General features: G+C 45.4%; 1 protein-coding gene across 1 annotated transcript in view; it reads right to left on the bottom strand.

The window, feature by feature from the left end:
• The window catches only part of LOC140726124 (myelin-associated glycoprotein-like), a 37650-nt gene that overhangs the window by 7617 nt on the left and 10963 nt on the right, over positions 1 to 19070 (bottom strand). The window contains exons 4-7 of the mRNA XM_073042125.1: positions 17988 to 18281; positions 10067 to 10348; positions 8429 to 8710; positions 7191 to 7484 (exon numbers count right to left, since the gene is read on the bottom strand). Coding sequence (XP_072898226.1) covers positions 7191 to 7484; positions 8429 to 8710; positions 10067 to 10348; positions 17988 to 18281 — 1152 coding nt within the window. The remainder of the gene's footprint in view (positions 1 to 7190; positions 7485 to 8428; positions 8711 to 10066; positions 10349 to 17987; positions 18282 to 19070) is intronic.

The following is a 19070-nucleotide window of genomic DNA, read 5'->3' as shown; positions in this document are numbered from 1 at the left end:
CCAGATGCTGGGGTATGGGATATCTCTGATTGGGTGCAGAGTATCGTGAAGGGAGAGGGTGAACAGCCATAAGTCTTGGTACACGTTGGTACCAATGACATAGGTAGAAAAAGGGAGGAGGTCCTGAAGACAGAATTCAGGGAGTTGGGTAGGAAGCTGAAAAGCAGGACTTTCCGGGTAGTAATCTCAAGATTGTTGCCTGTGCCATTTGCTAACAAGAGCAAGAATAGCATGATCGGACATATTAAGGCATGGCTGAGAGACTGGTGTAGGGGGCAGAGCTTCCGGTTCCTGGATCATTGGGGCATCTTCTGGGGCAAGTTTGACCTGTACAAAAAGGACAGGTTACACCTGAGCCCTAAGGGGTCCAATATCCTAGCAGGAAGGCTTGCTACAGCTGTTAGGGAGGGTTTGAACTAATTTGGCAGGGGATGAGAACCAGAGTGATAAGAAAGAGAAAAGAGAAATAAATCAAAGATAGCATGCAACAGAGATAAGAGGAAGGACAGACAGCAGATGAGGCATAATCACAGACAGTGGGATGATATACAACAGAAAGCAACAAATAATGGACTGAAGGTGCTATATTTGAATGCACACAGCATAAGAAATTAAATGAACAATCTTGATAATTCAGCTACAGATTGGCAAGTATGATGTTGTGGCCATCTCTGAAGAGAATTCAAAATGCTGAGATGCAAAGGGACTTGGGAGTCCTTATGCAGGATACCCTGAAGGTTAACCTCCAGTTTGAGTCGGTGGCGAAGAAAGCGAATGCAATGTTGGCATTCATTTCTAGAAGAATAGAATATAAGAGCAGGGATGTGATGTTGAGGCTTAATAAGGCACTCGTGAGACCACACTTGGAATACTGTGTGCAGTTTTGGGCTCCTTATTTTAGAAAGGATATACTGACATTGGAGAGAGTTCAGAGAAAATTTACGAGAATAATTCCAGGAATGAAAGGGTTACTGTATGAGGAAAGTCTGGCAGCTCTTGGGCTGTATTCCCCGGAGTTCAGAAGAATGAGGGTGAATCTCATAGAAATATTCCAAATGTTAAAAAGGCCTGAACAGATTAGTTATGCCAAAGTTATTTCCCATGGTAGGGGAGTCTAGGACAAGACAGCACAATGTTAGAATTGAAGGACATCCATTTAGAACAGAGATATGGAGAAATTAGTTTAGTCAGAGGGTAGTAGATCTGTGGAATTTGTTGCCATGAGAGGTTGTGGAGAAGTCATTGGGTGTTTTTAAGACAGAGATAGATATATTCTTGGTTAGCCAGGGTATCAGGAGAAGGCAGGGAAATGCGGACGACTAGAAGAATTGGATCAGCCCATGATTAAATGGCGCAACAGACTCAATGGGCCAAATGGCTTACTTCTCCTCCTATATCTTATGATCTTATGGTCTTCTGGTTAAATGGAGATTTGTTTTTTGGAGACCTGTGTACAATCAAGGTGTTTCAATTGATTGTAGTAAAAATACATCGGTATCTGAAAGGTCCAACTGCTAGTGAGTCAGGGTCCTGGCAAAAACTACGCCATGAAGAGAAACGAATACTTCAAGCAACTCAGTGAAAAGGTTATTGAAAAGTACAAGTCAGGCGATGGATAGGAGAACATTTCCAAGTTACTGACTATCCCTTGGAGAACAGTAAAGTCAATCATCATGAAATGGAAAGAATATGGCACAGCTGTAAATGTGTGTAGAGCACACTGTCCTCAGAAAGTGAGTGACCATGCAAGAAGTCTAGTGAGGGAGGTCACCAAGAGACCTACGACAGCTCTGGAGGAGTTACAAGTTTCAGTGGCTGTGATAGGAGAGGCTGCACACACAACTGTTGCCCGGGTACTTCACCAGTTGCAGCTTTATGGGAGAGTGGCAAACAGAGGCTACTATTGAGAAAAACTCACATGTGGGAGACTCTGAAGTCAGGTAGAAGATGGTTCTATGGTCTGATGAAACCAAAATTGAACATTTTGGCCATCTGAATCAACGCTATGTTTGGCGTGAGCCAAGCACCACACATCAGCAAAATGCACCAGCCCTACCATTTAACATGGTGGTGACTGCATCATACTGTGGGGATGCTTCACTGCAGCAGACCCTGGAAGGGTTGTGAAGCTAGAGGGTAAAATTAATGCAGCAAAATACCGGGAAATCCTGTTGAAAACCCTGATGCAGTCTGCTAGAGAACTGGGACTTGGGAAGAAACTTGTATTCCAGCAAGACAATGACCCCAAGCCTAAAGCCTAAGCTACACAGGAATGGCTTAAAAACAATGAAGTTTGAAGTGGCCAAGTCAGAGTATAGACCTCAATCCAAATGAGAACTCATGTTTCAACTTGAAAAAGGTTGTTCAATCACAATCCCCATGAAATTTGACAGAGCTAGAGCTGTTTTGTAATGAAGAATTACAAAATTCTTTTTGGCCATATCTGCACCAGATGTGTCGAGCTGCAGCTCCTGAGGGACTGTGTTAGGGAACCGGAGATGCAGCTCGATGAACTTCACCTAGTCAGGGAGAGCGAGGAGATGATAGAGAGGAGTTATAGGCAGGTGGTCACACCGGGGCCAAGGGAAACAGACAAATGGGTCAGGAGGGAAGGGGAAGAGTCAGGTACTAGAGAGTACCCTTGTGGCTGTACTCCTTGACAATAAGTACTCCTGTTTGAGTACTGTTGGTGTGGACAGCCTACCTGGGGGAACCAGCAGTAGCTAAACCTCTGGCACAGAGTCTTGCCCTGTGGCTCAGAAGGGTAGGAAAGGGAAAAGGAAGGAAGTAGTAAAAGGAGACTCTATAGTTGGGGGGGTCAGACAGGCGATACTGTGGATGCAGAAAAGAAATTCAGATGGTAGTTTGCCTCCCAGGTGCAAGGGTCTGGGATGTTTCGGATCACGTCCAAGATATCCTGCGGTGGGAGGGAGAACAGCCAGAGGTCGTGGTACATATTGGTACCAATGACATAGGTAGGAAAAGGGAAGAGGTCCTGAAAAAAGACTACAGGGAGTTAGGAAAGAAATTGAGAAACAGGACCGCAAAGGTAGGAATCTCAGGATAACTGCCTGTGCCACGCAACAGTGAAAATAGGAATAGGATGAGGTGGAGGATAAATGCGTGGCTAAGGGATTGAAGCAGGGGCAGGGATTCAGATTTCTGGATCATTGGGACCTCTTTTGGGGCAGGTGTAAAAAAGGACGGGTTGCACTTGAACCCCAGGGGGACCAATATCCTGGCGGGAAGGTTTGCTACAGCTATTGGGGAGAATGTAAACTAGAATTGTTGAGGGGTGGGAACCAAACTGAAGAGACTGGGGAAAAGGAGGTTAGCTCACAAATAGAGAAAGCTTTTAGACAATGCAAGAGGGAGATAGACAGGTGTTAGAGAAGGGACATGCTCAGACCGAAGGCTTGCGATGTGTCTATTTTAATGCAAGGAGTGTTGTGAACAAGGCAGATGAGCTTAGAGCATGGATCAGTACTTGGAGATATGATGTGGTGGCCATTACAGAGACTTGGATGGTTCAGGGACAGGAATGGTTACTTCAAGTGCCTGGTTTTAGATGTTTCCGAAAGCACAGAGAGGGAGGCAAAAGAGGTGGGGAGTGGCACTGTTGATCAGAGATAGTGTCACAGCTGCAGAAAACGTGGACGCCATGGAGGGATTGTCTATGGAGTCTCTGTGGGTGGAGGTTAGGAACAGGAAGGGGTCAATAACTTTACTGGGTGTTTTTTATAGGCCACCTAATAGTGACAGGGATATTGAGGAGCAGATAGGGAAACAGATCCTGGAGAGGTGTAACAATAACAGAGTTGTCGTGATAGGAGATTTTAATTTTCCAAATATCGATTGGCATCTCTTTAGAGTAAAGGGTTTAGATGCGGTGGAGTTTGTTAGGTGTGTACAGTAAGGTTTCTTGACACAGTATGTAGATAAGACTAAAAGAGGAGAGGCTGTACTTGATTTTGTATTGGGAAATGAACCTGGTCAAGTGTCAGATCGCTCAGTGGGAGAGCATTTTAGAGATAGTGATCATAATTCTATCTCCTTTACAATGGCATTGGAGAGATAAGAACAGACAAGTTAGGAAAGTGTTTAATTGGAGTAAGCGGAATTATGAGGCTACCAGGCAGGAAAATGGAGGCTTAAATTAGAAACAGATGATGTCAGGGAAAAGTACAGAAGAAATGTGGCAAATATTCAGGGGCCATTTGTGTAGAGCTCTGTATAGGTACATTCCAATGAGATAGGGAAGTTATGGTAGGGTACAGGAACCGTGGTGTACAAAGGCTGTAATAAATCTAGTCAAGAAGAAAAGAAAAGCTTACAAAAGGTTCAGAGAGCTAGGTAATGTTAGAGATCTAGACGATTATAAAGCTACTAGGAAGGAGATTAAGAAGGAAATTAGGAGAGCCAGAAGGGGCCATGAGAAGGCCTTGGCAGGCAGAATTAAGAAAAACCCCAAGGCATTCTATAAATATGTGAAGAGAAAGAGGATAAGATGTGAAAGAATAGGACCTATCAAGTGTGACAGTGGGAAAGTGTGTATGGAACCGGAGGAACCAGCAGAGGCACTTAATGAATACTTTACTTCAGTATTCACTATGGAAAAGGATCTTGGTGATGGTAGTGATGAACTGCAGCAGACTGAAAAGCTTGAGCATGTAGATATTAAGAAAGAGGATGTGCTGGAGCTTTTGGAAAGCATCAAGTTGGATAAGTCACCGGTACCAGACAAAGTGTACCCCAGGCTACTGTGGGAGGTGAGGAAGGAGATTGCTGAGCCTCTGGTGATGATCTTTGCATCATCAATGGGGACAGGAGAGGTTCCCAAGGATTGGCGGGTTGTGGATGTTGTTCCTTTATTCAAGAAAGGGAGTAAGAGATAGCCTAGGAAATTATAGACCGGGTGAGTCTTACCTCAGTGGTTGGTAAGTTGATGGAGAAGATCCTGAGAGGCATGATTTATGAATATTTGGAGAGGTATAATATGATTAGGAATAGTCAGCATGGCTTTGTAAAGGGCAGGTCATGTCTTACGAGCCTGATTGAATTTTTTGAGGATGTGACTAAACACATTAATGAGGGAAGAGCAGTAGATGTAGTGTATATGGATTTCAGCAAGGCATTTGATAAGGTACCCCATGCAAGGCTTATTGAGAAAGTAAGGAGGCATGGGATCCAATGGGACATTGCTTTGTAGATCCAGAACTAGCTAGCCCACAGAAGGCAAAGAGTGGTTGTAGACGGGTCATATTCTGCATGGAAGTCGGTCACCAGTGGAGTGCCTCAGGGATCTGTTCTGGGACCCCTACTCTTCGTGATCTTTATAAATGACCTGGATGAGGATGTGGAGGGATGGGTTAGTAAGTTTGCAAATGACACAAAGGTTGGAGGTGTTGTGGATAGTGTGGAGGGCTATCAGAGTTTACTGCGGGACATTGATAGGATGCAAAACTGAGCTGAGAAGTGGCAGATGGAGTTAAACCCAGATAAGTGTGAAGTGGTTCATTTTGGTAGGTCAAATATGATGGCAGAATATAGTATTAATGGTAAGACTCTTGGCAGTGTGGAGGATCAGAGGGATCTTGGGGTCTGAGTCCATAGGATGCTCAAAGCAGCTGCGCAGGTTGACTCTGTGGTTAAGAAGGAAAATGGAGTATTGGCCTTCATCAGGAACCGAGAGGTAATGTTGCAGCTATATAGGACACTGGTCAGACCCCACTTGGAGTACTGTGCTCAGTTCTGGTCGCCACACTACAGGAAGAATGTGGAAGCCATAGGAATGGTGAACTATCTATCTACAAGGATGTTGCCTGGATTGGGGAGCATTCCTTATGAGAATAGGTTGAGTGAACTCGGCCTTTTCTCCTTGGAGCGAAGGAGGATGAGTGGTGACTGGATAGAGGTGTACAAGATGATGAGAGGCATTAATCGTATGGATTGTCAGAGGACTTTTCTCAGGGCTCGAATGGTTGCCACAAGAGGAAACAGGTCTAAGGTGCTGGGGAGTAGTTACAGAGGAGATGACAGGGGTAAGTTTTTTACTCAGCGTGGTGAGTGTGTGGAATGGGCTGCTGGCAACGGTGGTGGAGGTGGATATGATAGGGTCTTTTAAGAGACTTTTAGATAGGTACATGGAGCTTAGTACAATAGAGGACTATAGGTAACCCTAGTAATTCCTAAGTTAGGGATGTGTTCAGCACAACTTTGTGGGCCGAAGGGCCTATATTGTGCTATAGGTTTTCTATGTTTCTGTGTTAAGAGTAGGAAAAAATAGCAGTGTGCAGATGTTGAAAGCTGAAAGAGACCTAACCACACAGGCTCAAGGCTGTAATTGCTGCCAAAGGTGCATCTACTAAATACTAACGAGAAGGAGGTAAATACTTATGCAATCAATTATTTTGTGTTTAATATTTGTAATTAATTTAGATGACTTTGTAGAGATCCATTTTCACTTTGACATAAAAGTCCTTTTCTGTTGATCAGTTTCAAAAAAAACCCGAAATTAAATCTACTGTGATTCAATGTTGTAAAACAATAAAACATGAAAACTTCCAAGGTGGGGTGAATACTTTTTATAGGCACTGTAAAATATTTCTTATTGTAATTTATCGATATTGTATTGTATATTGTCATGTAGTCCTGCCACAAAACAACACATTTCACGGCAGGAACTGGTGATATTGGACCTGATTCTGATTCTAATGTAATATCCTGGACATTCGGCTTTCCATCGCCGGCATTTTGTGGGAGAGAGAGATCCATGTGTTCCTTCCCAATTTTACTTGGGCTTTGTCCTCAGCACATTGAGGGAAATGGCTAAATCTTTGGATTAAGGCAGTGGGGGCTTAAGGAGAGTGGAGAGTGCAATTTCCATTTCACCGACACAGTTCACCATCCCAATGTGTTCCTCAGCTTGTGATGATGGTTGTCATCTGGTCCCAAGGGAAGCAGGGCAGCCACTCTGTACACAGCAAGATCCCACAACCGGCATGTGACGGTGGCCATTATTGGCACCAGGATGCTGGAATGAACTCCCCTCTGGCCATGCAATTCTCCCCATCAGCAGGGAGGGAAGGCAGAATTTGCTCAGATAGACCTCGAGTGGAGGTTGGAGTGAATTGCTGAGGTTTAGGGCTGCACTCCGCTGAATGGAGAATATTTCTCAGAGATATCCTCACCTTTCATCCACAGGGAAACTGCGAACATGACCTCTCCATGCTGGTTTCGGACAGTACAGAAGGCGGTCACATCCTCCTCTCCCTCGCCCACACCCAAGGTCAACAAGCCAGTCACCAGTTGCCCGTCTGCCACCTGCCACGTCTGGAAACGACCGTGTGTCTGGTTCCCGCTGAGGTTGGCGAGGGGGAGATGCCAGGTGAGCTCTCCGGGTGGGTTTGATCTGGCCGCGCACACACATGTGATGACCTCGGGAGTCCGAGTGCATCCTGAGTCCCGAGAAATCTCAGGCTTATCTGGGAAGAAAGAAACAGGCAGGAGATGTTGGTAGCACTGATATATTGTAATGGTCCAGTGTTATTCTGAAGCATCAGCTGTCCTCTGTTAGACACCCTTTTCCATTCTCTGTAAACTGAGTCTGTCTCCATTTTGATACGTTGGATCCCCTTCCTCCACATTCAGAGATGCTCTTCTGCATATCACTGCTGTAACGTGTGATTGTTTGAGTTACTGTCGCCCTCCTGTCAGATTGAACCAGTCTGGCTTTTCTCCTCTGACCTTTCCCATTAACAAAGTGCTTTTGCCCACAGAACTGCCACTCAATTATATTATTTTTCTGTTTGCTTTTCTCAACATTCTCCATAAACACGAAAGACTATTGTATGTGAAAACTCCACGAGATCAGCAATTTCTGAAATCATCAGGCTCTTAAACAAAAGGGGATAGCTACCCTTATTTAAGGATTCTGTATACTGTTATTTCATGCTCGTTATTTATTAAGATATATTTATATCTGCATTTGTACAGATGGTTTTCAGTTAAACAGATCCTGATGTTTCCAGTTACTGTTCTACAGATTTCCTAAGTCTGCTTGCAGAGAAAGAATCTCAGGGTTGTATGTGGTGACGTGTATGTACTCTGATAATAAATCTTACTTTGAACTTTGTACTCAAACCACCCTGTCTGACACCAGCAATAATTCCATGGTTAAAGTCAGGTAAATCATATTTCTTCTCCATTCCAATAGTTGCTCTGAATAACAACAGAATCTCTTAACCATGTCTGTATGCTTTTATGCATTGAGTTGCCGACTCATGATTCGCTGATAAGATATTTGCATTGTTGAGCAGGTGTACAGGTACTTAATAAAGTGGCCACTGAGTGTGTATTGTGTATCGAAGGTTAAATAGTCCACTGACTTTGCATTTGTACTTTGAGATGTAGCAATGCATCCACTTACACTCTACACTGAGGGTGATGGCCCTCTCCGCTGTCCCGTGTTCATTCTCCGCCACACACTGATAGACTCCGGCCTGCTGGGGTGTCACCTGAGGAAACTCCAGCCACAGTTCATTGCTGGAACTTGTTGTGTTCAGTGTGATACTGAGATGTCTCCACGTTAGATTAGACACTGGGAAACTCTGGACAGAGCAGAGGATCAATGTAGGAATCCCTTCCTTTATATTCACCCAGGAATTGTTCACGCTGTTGGTAGAAGTGATTGAGAGATTCTGTGGGGCATCTAATAAAGACAGGTAAAGAGTTATGTATGAGAACACATGGGGTAGAGCAAGATTCCGCATGTCAAACACCTGAAAGATTTCTACAATCAATTCCATTTCACCTTTGCAATGTGTTCCAATGTACATAGAATGTGGGAAAGTACAGCTCAGGAACAGCCCCTGCAGCTCATGATGTTATGGTGAGAGAATTATTGTAGAAACCAAATCCCTAACTGAGCTAACCTATTCTGCCTACAAAATGTCCATATCTCTCCACTTTCTGCACATTCATATGCTAGCTCGACGCTCAAACCAACATGGACGGATGGAAAGTGTGCAAGGAGCTGGCCGGATTCACACTCGGGACTAGTTGCTGATGACACTACTGCGACAACCTGCTCAGTAGATTAATTGGTCATTGTAAATGGCCCCATGATTAGGCTAGGATTAAACTAGGGGATTGTGGGGTGGAGTGGCTCAAAGACCTGGAAGTGTGTATCTCAATAAATAGATAAATAGATTTAGAGAGAACTGTTGGGCGATATCCACACACTCACATTCCACAGAGAGGGTCACTGCCCTCTCCGCTGTCCCGTGTTTATTCTCTGCCACACACTGATAGTCTCCGGCCTGCTGGGGTGTCACTTGAGGAAAGACCAGCCACAGCTTGTTGCTGGAACTTGTTGTGTTCAGTGTCACCCCGAGATGTCTCCACCTCAGGTTCGATGCTGGGAAACTCTGGACGGAGCAGAGGATCGATGTAGGAATCCCTTCCTTCATATTCACCCAGGAATTGTTCACGCTGTTGGTAGAAGTGATTGAGAAATTCTGTGGGGCGTCTAATAAAGACAGATAAAGAGTTATGTATGAGAACACATGGGGTAGAGCAAGATTCCACGTGTCAAACACCTGAATGATTTCTACAATCAATTCCATTCCACCTTTGCAATGTGTTCCAATGTACATAGAATGTGGGAAAGTACAGCTCAGGAACAGCCCCTGTGACTCATGATGTTATGGTGAGAGAATTATTGTAGAAACCAAATCCCTAACTGAGCTAACCTATTCTGCCTACAAAATGTCCATATCTCTCCACTTTCTGCACATTCATATGCTAGCTCGACGCTCAAACCAACATGGACGGATGGAAAGTGTGCAAGGAGCTGGCCGGATTCACACTCGGGACTAGTTGCTGATGACACTACTGTGACAACCTGCTCAGTAGATTAATTGCTCATTGTAAATGGTCCCATGATTAGGCTAGGATTAAACTAGGGGATTGTGGGGCGGTGTGGCTCGAAGACCTGGAAGTGTGTATCTCAATAAATAGATAAATAAATTTAGAGAGAACTGTTGGGCGATGTCCACACACTCACATTCCACAGTGAGGGTCACTGTCCTCTCCGCTGTCCCGTGTTTATTCTCTGCCACACACTGATAGTCTCCGGCCTGCTGGGGTGTCACTTGAGGAAACACCAGCCCCAGCTTGTTGCTGGAACTTGTTGTGTTCAGTGTCACCCCGAGATGTCTCCACCTCAGGTTCGATGCTGGGAAACTCTGGACGGAGCAGAGGATCGATGTAGGAATCCCTTCCTTCATATTCACCCAGGAATTGTTCACGCTGTTGGTAGAAGTGATTGAGAAATTCTGTGGGGCGTCTAAAGACAAACAGATGGTTAACAGTGCAACAGTTGCGAGACAATAAAAGATCATAAATCAATTTTAAAAGTGAGCTGGGCCTGTCGGGACGTCTGCGGAGCAAGAGATCACGGAGTGAGTGGAGGCAGGTCTCTGTGGGCTTGCGCGTATGAGGAGTGTTTGATGGCTCTGGGCCGATACTCACTGGAGTTTACAAGAATGAGGGGGAATCTCATTGGAACTTAGTGAAAATTGAAAGCCTATACTGGGAGGACATGGAGATAATGTTTCCTGTAGTGTGCAGGTTGAGGATCAAGAGGGAGCAACTTCAGAATAGAGGAGTTTGAGGAGTGTTTGATGGCTCTGGGCCGATACTCACTGGAGTTTACAAGAATGAGGGGAATCTCACTGAAACTTACCAAACATCAGAAGCCCATTCTGGGAGGATGTGGAGATAATGTTTACTCTAGCGTTGTAGGTCGAGGACCAGAGGGAACAGCCTCTGATTAGAGGGATGTCCATGTAGAATGCAAATGAGGAGGCATTTCTTTAGCCAGAGGGTGGTGAATCTGTGGAATTCATTGCCACAGATGGCTGTGGAGGCCAAGTCATTGGGTATATTTAAAATGGAGGTTGATAGGTTCTTGCTTAGGGTGTCAAATATTACAGGGGTGAACAGAAACTGGGTTGGGGGGGGGAGCGTAACAAGTCAGCCATGATGGAATTTGCGTAGCAGAGTCGATGGGCCGAGTGGCCTAATTCTGCTCCTATGTCATATGGTCCATGGTCCAAATTCCTCGTCACAAGCTCACGGCCAAGGACAGCCCTGCACGGTTTATGGAGGAAATGTTGTCTAGTTTGAAGGGTAGTGAAGGACAGTGTGGAATCAGAGAGACAATACCGAGGGAGCGATGTGGGCAAAGACACAATGGTGAACATCATCAGTGGATTGTTCACACTGAGGGGGCGCCGCACTGTCGGAGGGGCGATACTGAGGAAGTATCAGACTGTGGGAGGGGCGATACTGAGGAAGTATCAGACTGTGGGAGGGGTAAGACAGAGGAAGTATCAGACTGTGAGAGGGGTGATACTGAGGTCGAATCAGCTGTGGCAGTTGTGATACTGAGGGAGGGGCACACTGTGAGCTCTCTCTCCTAAAGTTGAAAACAGTGATAAAATCCTAAAAGAACGGGTTTAGAGACCTCCAGAAGGTTTTGGGAGTGTGGGGTGTCATATTGACAGTGGACTAGAGCGGTTTCTTTCCTGCAAGGACCCGGTTTTGAAGTTTTCGGTCCGTGTTCCTCGAGCGCTGAGCAGTGGCTGCAGCTGACGGATTGCCAAAGTTCGAGTTTTTAACTTTGTCCGGAGCGGGAATGGGTTAATTCTGTTTTGAAACAGCAGAAACCCCTCCCGTACAGAGAAAGTGCAGTGCAGCTGTTTGATGGGGCATCCGGAAGTGGGGATCAGGGTCCTTGCATGGGGTGCTTAAGACCGCTGCTTCTCTCTTTCTGTTCCTCCTGTCGCCCCCCTCCTTCTCCCCTTGCCCTGGCGATGGACGTCGGTGATGGGCGCGGCACGGGTGAAAATGAGGTAGGAAGGCAAGGAAAAACAAGAAACATCCCGAGGCTTCTACCCCTGCGAAGGGGCGGACGGTTCCTATTAAACCCGACCTGGAGGGGCCCAAGGCCTCTGAGTCCCAGTTACGGTCGGGAAAGGGGAAGTGGTGCCGGAGGCTGCGGACATTTCCGAAATGGAGGTCAGCGTACCTCTGCACATCTGTGGTCTGAAGTAGACCAGGGGTCACACAAAGGGATGGATTTACCCTCCGGTTAAGGCCAGATGCTCAGACTATGTCTCCCCGGAGCTGGAGGATAGTCCGACCATCCAGGAGCCCGCAGCCGCGGCGGCATCTGCTGAGCGTGCGTCCTCCGGGCTGGTGAGTGGCGCCATAGCACTGGGTGCTGGCGGGGAACAAGCTCTGCCCCAAGGTCGGGAGGTGAAGGGTGATGCTTTGGTAAAGCTGCAGTATCTGGAGGACGATGCTGACGGACGCTGCTGAGATTATTTCAGATGTCCCGGTAGGTTTAGAGCCCAGCGGCCCTCAGCATCGGTCATGCTGGCTGCCCAGTCCGCACAGCGAGGAGGTTTATGGCAGGTCAGAGATGATCGTTTAAAAGGAGAGTTAGCGGGAATTCTGTGTCATTCCGGCGTCCCAATCAGCGCCAGGAGCAGCGCAGAGAGGTGTAAATAAAAGTAGAGAAGGGACAAGCAGAGCGGCCATTGTTGAGAGTGGGCCAGTGGTGAGAGTGCGAGGGACAGGCTTTGGCTCAAAGGAGGCTTCAGCTCGGAAGAGGCTTTGGCTCTGGGTCAGTTTCTGTAAAGTTTCCCTTTGTTTCTTGCTGTGTCGGGGGTATTAATGTAGATTAACTGGCCGTTGTGTATTCTTTGTGCTGGATGTTGAAGTCAGAGTTTCCCAGGGAACTACATCTGCATGAAGTCCATCCAGCTGCAGTTCCATGAAGAACATGTCAGGGATCTGGAGGAGCAGCTGGGGATGACCTTTGGGAAAGTGGAAGAGTGAGGAGATCATCAATTAGAGTTACAGGGAGCGGGTCACCCCGATATCGCAGGAGGACGGGGTAGTTGGGTGACTGTCAGGAGACATGGACATGTGAAAAGTCAGTTAGTGCAGAGCATCCCTGTGGCCATTCCTCTCAATAATAAGTATACTGTTTTGGATACTGTTGTGGGGGATGACCTTCCACAGGAATGACATGGAGACCAGGTTCACTGGCACTGAGCATGGGTCCATGGTGCAGAAGGGAAAGAGGGAGTAGAGGGGAGCGGTAGTGATTGGGGAATCAATAGTCAGGGGAACAGACAGGAGATTCTGTGGATGTGAACAGGACACCTGGATGGTTTGTTGCCTCCCAGGTGCCAGGGTCAGGGACATCTCGGTTCACATCCACAGCATTTTGGAGGAGGGAGAGCAGCCAGATATCTTGGTACATATTGGTACCAATGACATAGGAAGGAAAAGCAAAGAGGTCCTGAAGAAAGGATTTAGAGAGCGAGGCAAAAAGCTGAGAAGCTGGACATTCAGGGTAGTAATTTCCGGATTGGACCTGTGCCACCTGCCGGTGAGGGTAAAAACAGGATGATTTGGCAGATAGATGCATGGTTGAGAAGTTGATGCAGGGGGCAGGGCTTCAGGTTCTTGGATCATTGGTCTGGGGGAGATACGACCTGTGGAAAAGGAACCCGATGGGGACTAATATTCTTGCCGGCAGGTTTGTTATAAGTGTTGGGCAGGGTTTAAACTAATTTGGCAGGGGGATGGGAACCAGAGTGAGGGGAGTCAGGATAGGACGGATGGCAAAAACACAAAGATATCATGCAGTCAGACCGCCAAGAAGGACAGGCAGATGAGAGGACAAAACTGCAGCCAGCAGAATGAGCGTCAGTGAATTAGGGATGCAGGGTCAAAAACAAGTAACAAATACAGTACTCAAGGTGTGATATCTCAATGGATGGAGTATAAACAATAAGTTGGATGATCTTTTTGCACTTTTACAGATTGTCAGATATGATGGTGTGGCCATCAGTGAATCCTGGCTGAAGGATGGTTGCAGTTGAGAGCTGAATGTCCAAGGTTACATATTGTATTGGTGGGATAGGAAGGTAGGCGAAGGGGATGGTGTGACTCTTCTGGTAAAGTATGGCATCAAATCATTAGAAAGATGTGACATTGGATCAGAAGATGGAGAATCCTTGTGGGTTGAGTAGAGAAACTGCAAGGGTAAAAGGACCCTGATGACAGTTGCATTCAGGGCTCCAAACAGTAGCTGGGATGTGAACTACAGATTACAATGGGAAATAGAAACGGTGTGTCAAAAGAGAAATGTTATGATAGACATGGGAGATTTTACAAGCAGGTACATTGGGAAAATGAAGTTCATAATAGATTCCAAGATAGTGAATGTGAATGCTTACAATATGGCTTTTTAAAGCAGTTTGTCATTGAGCCTACAAGGAGAATAGCTATACTAGATTGGGTGTAATGTAAATTAGGTGATTTGGAAGCTGAAGTTAATGGAACCCTTAGGATGGAATGATGGAATGATCCTAATTTGATTGAGCTCAACTTGCAATTTGATAGGAAGAAAGTAAAGTCTGACAGAGCAGTATTTTGGTGGAATAAAGGAAATTACAGTGGTGTGAGAGAGAAGTTGGCCAGAGTAAATTGGAAGGAGATGCTGGCACACATGACAGCAGAGCAGCAATGGCTTGAGTTTCTGGGAAAATGAGGAAGGTGCAGGATCAGTGTGTTCCAAAAACAAAGAAATACACAAATGGCAAAATAGTACAATCACGGCTGAGAAGGGAAGTCAGAGCTAATTTAAAAGCTAAAGAGAGGGCATGTAACAAAGCAAAAATTAGCGGGAAGATATAAGTTTGTGAAGCTTGTAAAAAAAGTTACAGAAAGCAACTAGAATCATTATGAGGGAAAATATGAAATATGAGAGCAAGCTAGCAGACAATATCAAGGGGATAGAAAAAGCATTTTCAATATATAAAAAGAAAAATGGAGATGAGAATCGATATAAGGCCATTAGAAGATGAGGCTGGAGAAATAATAACGGGACAAGGAGATAGCAGATGAACTAAATGAGTATTTTGCATCAGTTTTCACTGTGGAAGACACGAGCAGTGTGGCAGGTGTTGACGGGTGTGAGGGAAGGGAAGTGAATGCAGTTACTATTACAAGGGAGAAGGTGCTCAAAAAGCTGAAGTTACACAATTCACCCGGACAGGATGAACTGCACCCTCGGGTTCTGAAAGAGGTAGCAGTAGAGATTGTGGAGGCATTAGTTATGAACTTTCAGGAATCATTGGACTTTGGCATAAGACCATAAGACAAAGGAGGAGAATTAAGCCATTCAGCCCATGGAGTCTGTTCCACCATTCCATCATGGCTGATCCCAGGTCCCACTCACCCCCATACACCTGCCTTCTCACGATATCCTTTGATGCCTGATCGATCAGGAAATGATCAACTTCCACCTTAGATATATGCACAGACCTAGGCTCCACCACAGCCTGTGGGAGACCATTCCCAGATTTACTACTCTGGCTGAAAAACATTCCTGCTACCTCTCTTCTAAAGGGGCTTCTCTCAATTTTGATGCTCTGTTCTCTAGTTCTGGATGCCCCAACCATAGGAATCATCCTCTCCTATGATCATCCACCCTATCTGGTCATTTCAACATTTGGCCTAACTAGTGTCTTATAAAGGCTCAGCATTATCTCCTTGCTTTTATATTTTATTCCCCTTGAAATAAATGCCAACATTGCATTTGACTTCTTTACCACAGACTCAGCCTGTAAATTCACCTTCTTGGAGTCTTGCACGAGGAGGGCTAAGTCCTTCCACACCTCTGATGTTTGAACCTCTCCATTTAGATGATAGTCCACACTGTTGTACCTTTTACCAAAATGCATTATCATACATTTCCCATCACTGTATTCAATCTGCCACATTTTTGCCCATTCTTCCAAAAGTCCTGCTGCAATCTCATTGCTTCCTCAGCACTACCTATCTCCACCTATCTTTGTATCATCCACAAATCCATCAATTCCATGATCTGAATCATGGACGAACAACATGCAAAGCAGCGGTCACAATACTGACCCTGGAACACCACTAGTCACCGGCAGCCAAGCAGAAAAGGCCCCTTTTATTCCCACTCACTGCCCCCTGCCTGACAACCATTCTGCTCTTTGTGCCAGTATCTTTCCTGTAATGCCATTTATCTTGTTAAGCAGCCTCATGTGTGGCACCTTATCAAATATCTCCTGAAAATCCAAGTAAATTCATTGCCTCTCCTTTGACTACTCTGTCTCTTCCTCGAAGAGCGCTAACAGATTTATCAGGTGAAATTTCCCTTAACAGGAACCATGCTGACCTTGACTTATTTTATCGTTAGGCTTCAAGTACCTCGACACCTCATTCCTAATAATAGACTCCAACACTTTCCCGACCACTGAGGTTAGGCTAACTGGCTTATAATTTCCTTCCTTTTACCTTCCTCCTTTAAAGAGTGGAGTGACATTTGCAATCTTCCAGTCCTCCGGGACCACACCAGAATCAAGGGATGGTTCCAGAGGACTGGAAAATTTAAGACGAGGGAGGCAGCAGAAAGAAAATTATAGAGCAGTTAGCCTGAACTCAGTGGCTGGGAAGATGTTGGAGTCAATTGTTAAAGGACGAGGTTATGGAGTACTTGGGGACACAGGACCAGATAGGATAAAGTCAGCATGGTTTCTTTAAGGGAAATCCTTGCCTGGCAAACCTGTTGGAATTCTTTGAGGAGATGACAAGTCGGATAGATAGAGGGGAAGCAGTGGATGTTGTACATTTGGATTTTCAGAAGGAATTTGACAACGTGCCACACATGAGGCTGCTTAATAAGTTCAGAGCCCACGGTTAGAGCATTGGCTGATTAGTAGGAGGCAGCGAGTGGGAATAAAGGATCTGGTTGACTGGCAGTGACTCATGGTGTTCCGCAGGGGTCAGTGTTGGCACCAGTTATCTTTATGCTGTATAGGTGATTTAGATGATGTCTTTATTGCCAAGTTTCCAGGGGATATGAATATTGTTGGAGGGGCAGGTAGTGTTGAGGAAACAGGGAGGCTGCAGAAGGATTGCAGATCAGGAGGATGGGCAAGAAAGTGGAACATGAAATACAATGTTGCAAAGTGCATGGACATACACTTTGGTAGAAAAAATAAACCTGCAGACTATTTTCTGAACGGGGAGATATTCGAAATATCTGAGATGTCCTTGTGCAGAACACCCTAAAGGTTAACTTGCAGGTTGAGTCAGTGGTGAGGAAGGCAAATGCATTGTTAGCATTCATTTCAAGGGGTCTAGAATATAAGAGCAGGGTTGTGATGCTGAGGCTTCACCTTGAGCATTGTGAACAGTTTTGGGCTCCTTATCTAAGAAAAGATGTGCTGGCATTGGAGAGGGTTCAGATGAGGTTCAGATGGATGATTCTGGGAATGAAAGGGTAATCATATAGGGAATGTTTGATGGCTCTGGACCTGTGCTTGCTGGAATTTAGAAGAATGAGGGGGGATCTCATTGAAATCTTTTGAATGTTGAAAGCCCTAGACAGAGTAGATGTAGAAAGGATGTTTCCCATGGTGGGGGACTCTAGGGCAAGAGGACACAGCCTCAGGATAGAGGGGTGTCCATTTAAAACAAAGAGGCAAAGACATTTCTTTAGCCAGAGGTTGGTGAGTTTCAGGAATTTGTTACCAAGGCCACTGTGGAAGCCAGGTCATTGGGTTTATTTAAGGCAGAGATTGATAGGTTCTTGATTGGCCATGGCATCAAAGGTTATGGGGAAGAGGCCGAGGAGTGGGGCTGAAGAGGGGAAAAATGGATCAGCCATGACTGAATAGTGGAGCAGATTAGATGGACCAAATGGCCTAATTCTGCTCCTATGTCTTATGGTCTTTTTATGGATATTCAGGGCAACATTTGTCAATAAATATATAATTTAATTATCCTCATACTGAAATTTGCAGAATATTTCTGTGTACTCTGCAGAGTATTGCTGTACCTGTATGATAACTGATCCCCATACTTACACTGCACAGTTAGTGTGAGGGTCTGCTCCGATGAAACAGATGGGTATCTGACTCTGCAGGTGAGATTTTGCCCGTGGTGTTTGAGCGCTGGGGTCATGGTCAGGACAGAAGTATATGTTAGAGTGTTGTGCCACCGAGTTACACTGCTTGAGACTGATGGTGGTACATCCGTGGGGGTGACCCAGGTTAAGTTGGGTGAAGTTCCATTACACGTGGTGTTGAAGATACATGTTATGTTCACAGACTTTCCTTCAACAAACTCACCAGCGAATATCGTGGGTTTATCTGTGAAATCTAACACAGAGAAATGGATCCTTTTAGTTCAGTATCACCAGATGCATCAGTTCAGATAGAAATCCCAGTCCCACAACAGGAAAGGTGTTTACAGGATGATCCCTGAACAATGAGGGTAGAGTGTGAGGAAAAGTTGAACAGTGTGGGGTTCATTACTGTTCTGAAAGCTGTTGAGAGGGGAAATGGGAATCAGAGTCCTCCACTGAGAGCCTCAATATCACACAGTCACTGATACATCCAGTGGGGTACGTCCTTCCCCAAACAGTGAGACATGGGCCAAGTGGACTTGGTCATGGGGGAGATGAGTTCAAAAAGTTCAAATTAAATTTATTAGCAAAGTACATATACAAATTGTTACCATATACTGTACTACCTTGAGATTCATTCTCTTGCAGGCATTTACAGGGAAAAAGAAATCAAATAGAATTTATCAATATCTACACATGAGCAGACAAAGACTGACAACAAAAAGTCAAATTGCAAATTCAAAAATAACAGTGCTGTCAATGTGAGTTGTGAAGAGTCCATGAAAGTGAGCCTGTAGGGCACAGAATCAGTTCAGAGTAGGGGTGTTTGAGGTTATCCACACCATTCCAGGAGACTGGTGTTTGAAGGGGAATAAGTGTTCCTGAACTGGGTGGTGTGGGACGCAATGCTTCTGCACCTCCTGCCCGATGTTAGTAGTGAGATCAGGGCATGGCCTGGATGGTGGATAAAAACACAAAGGACGATGGAAAGGAAGGATGTGCAGATGGTTGGGATGAAGATGGAGAAGGAGTGGAGGGTCAG

The sequence above is a fragment of the Hemitrygon akajei genome, chromosome 1 (genome assembly GCF_048418815.1).
Source record: "Hemitrygon akajei chromosome 1, sHemAka1.3, whole genome shotgun sequence".
Classification (NCBI taxonomy): Eukaryota; Metazoa; Chordata; class Chondrichthyes; order Myliobatiformes; family Dasyatidae; genus Hemitrygon; species Hemitrygon akajei.
The sequence above is the reverse complement of the archived record's forward strand: the minus strand, read 5'-3'. Positions and strand labels throughout refer to the sequence as shown.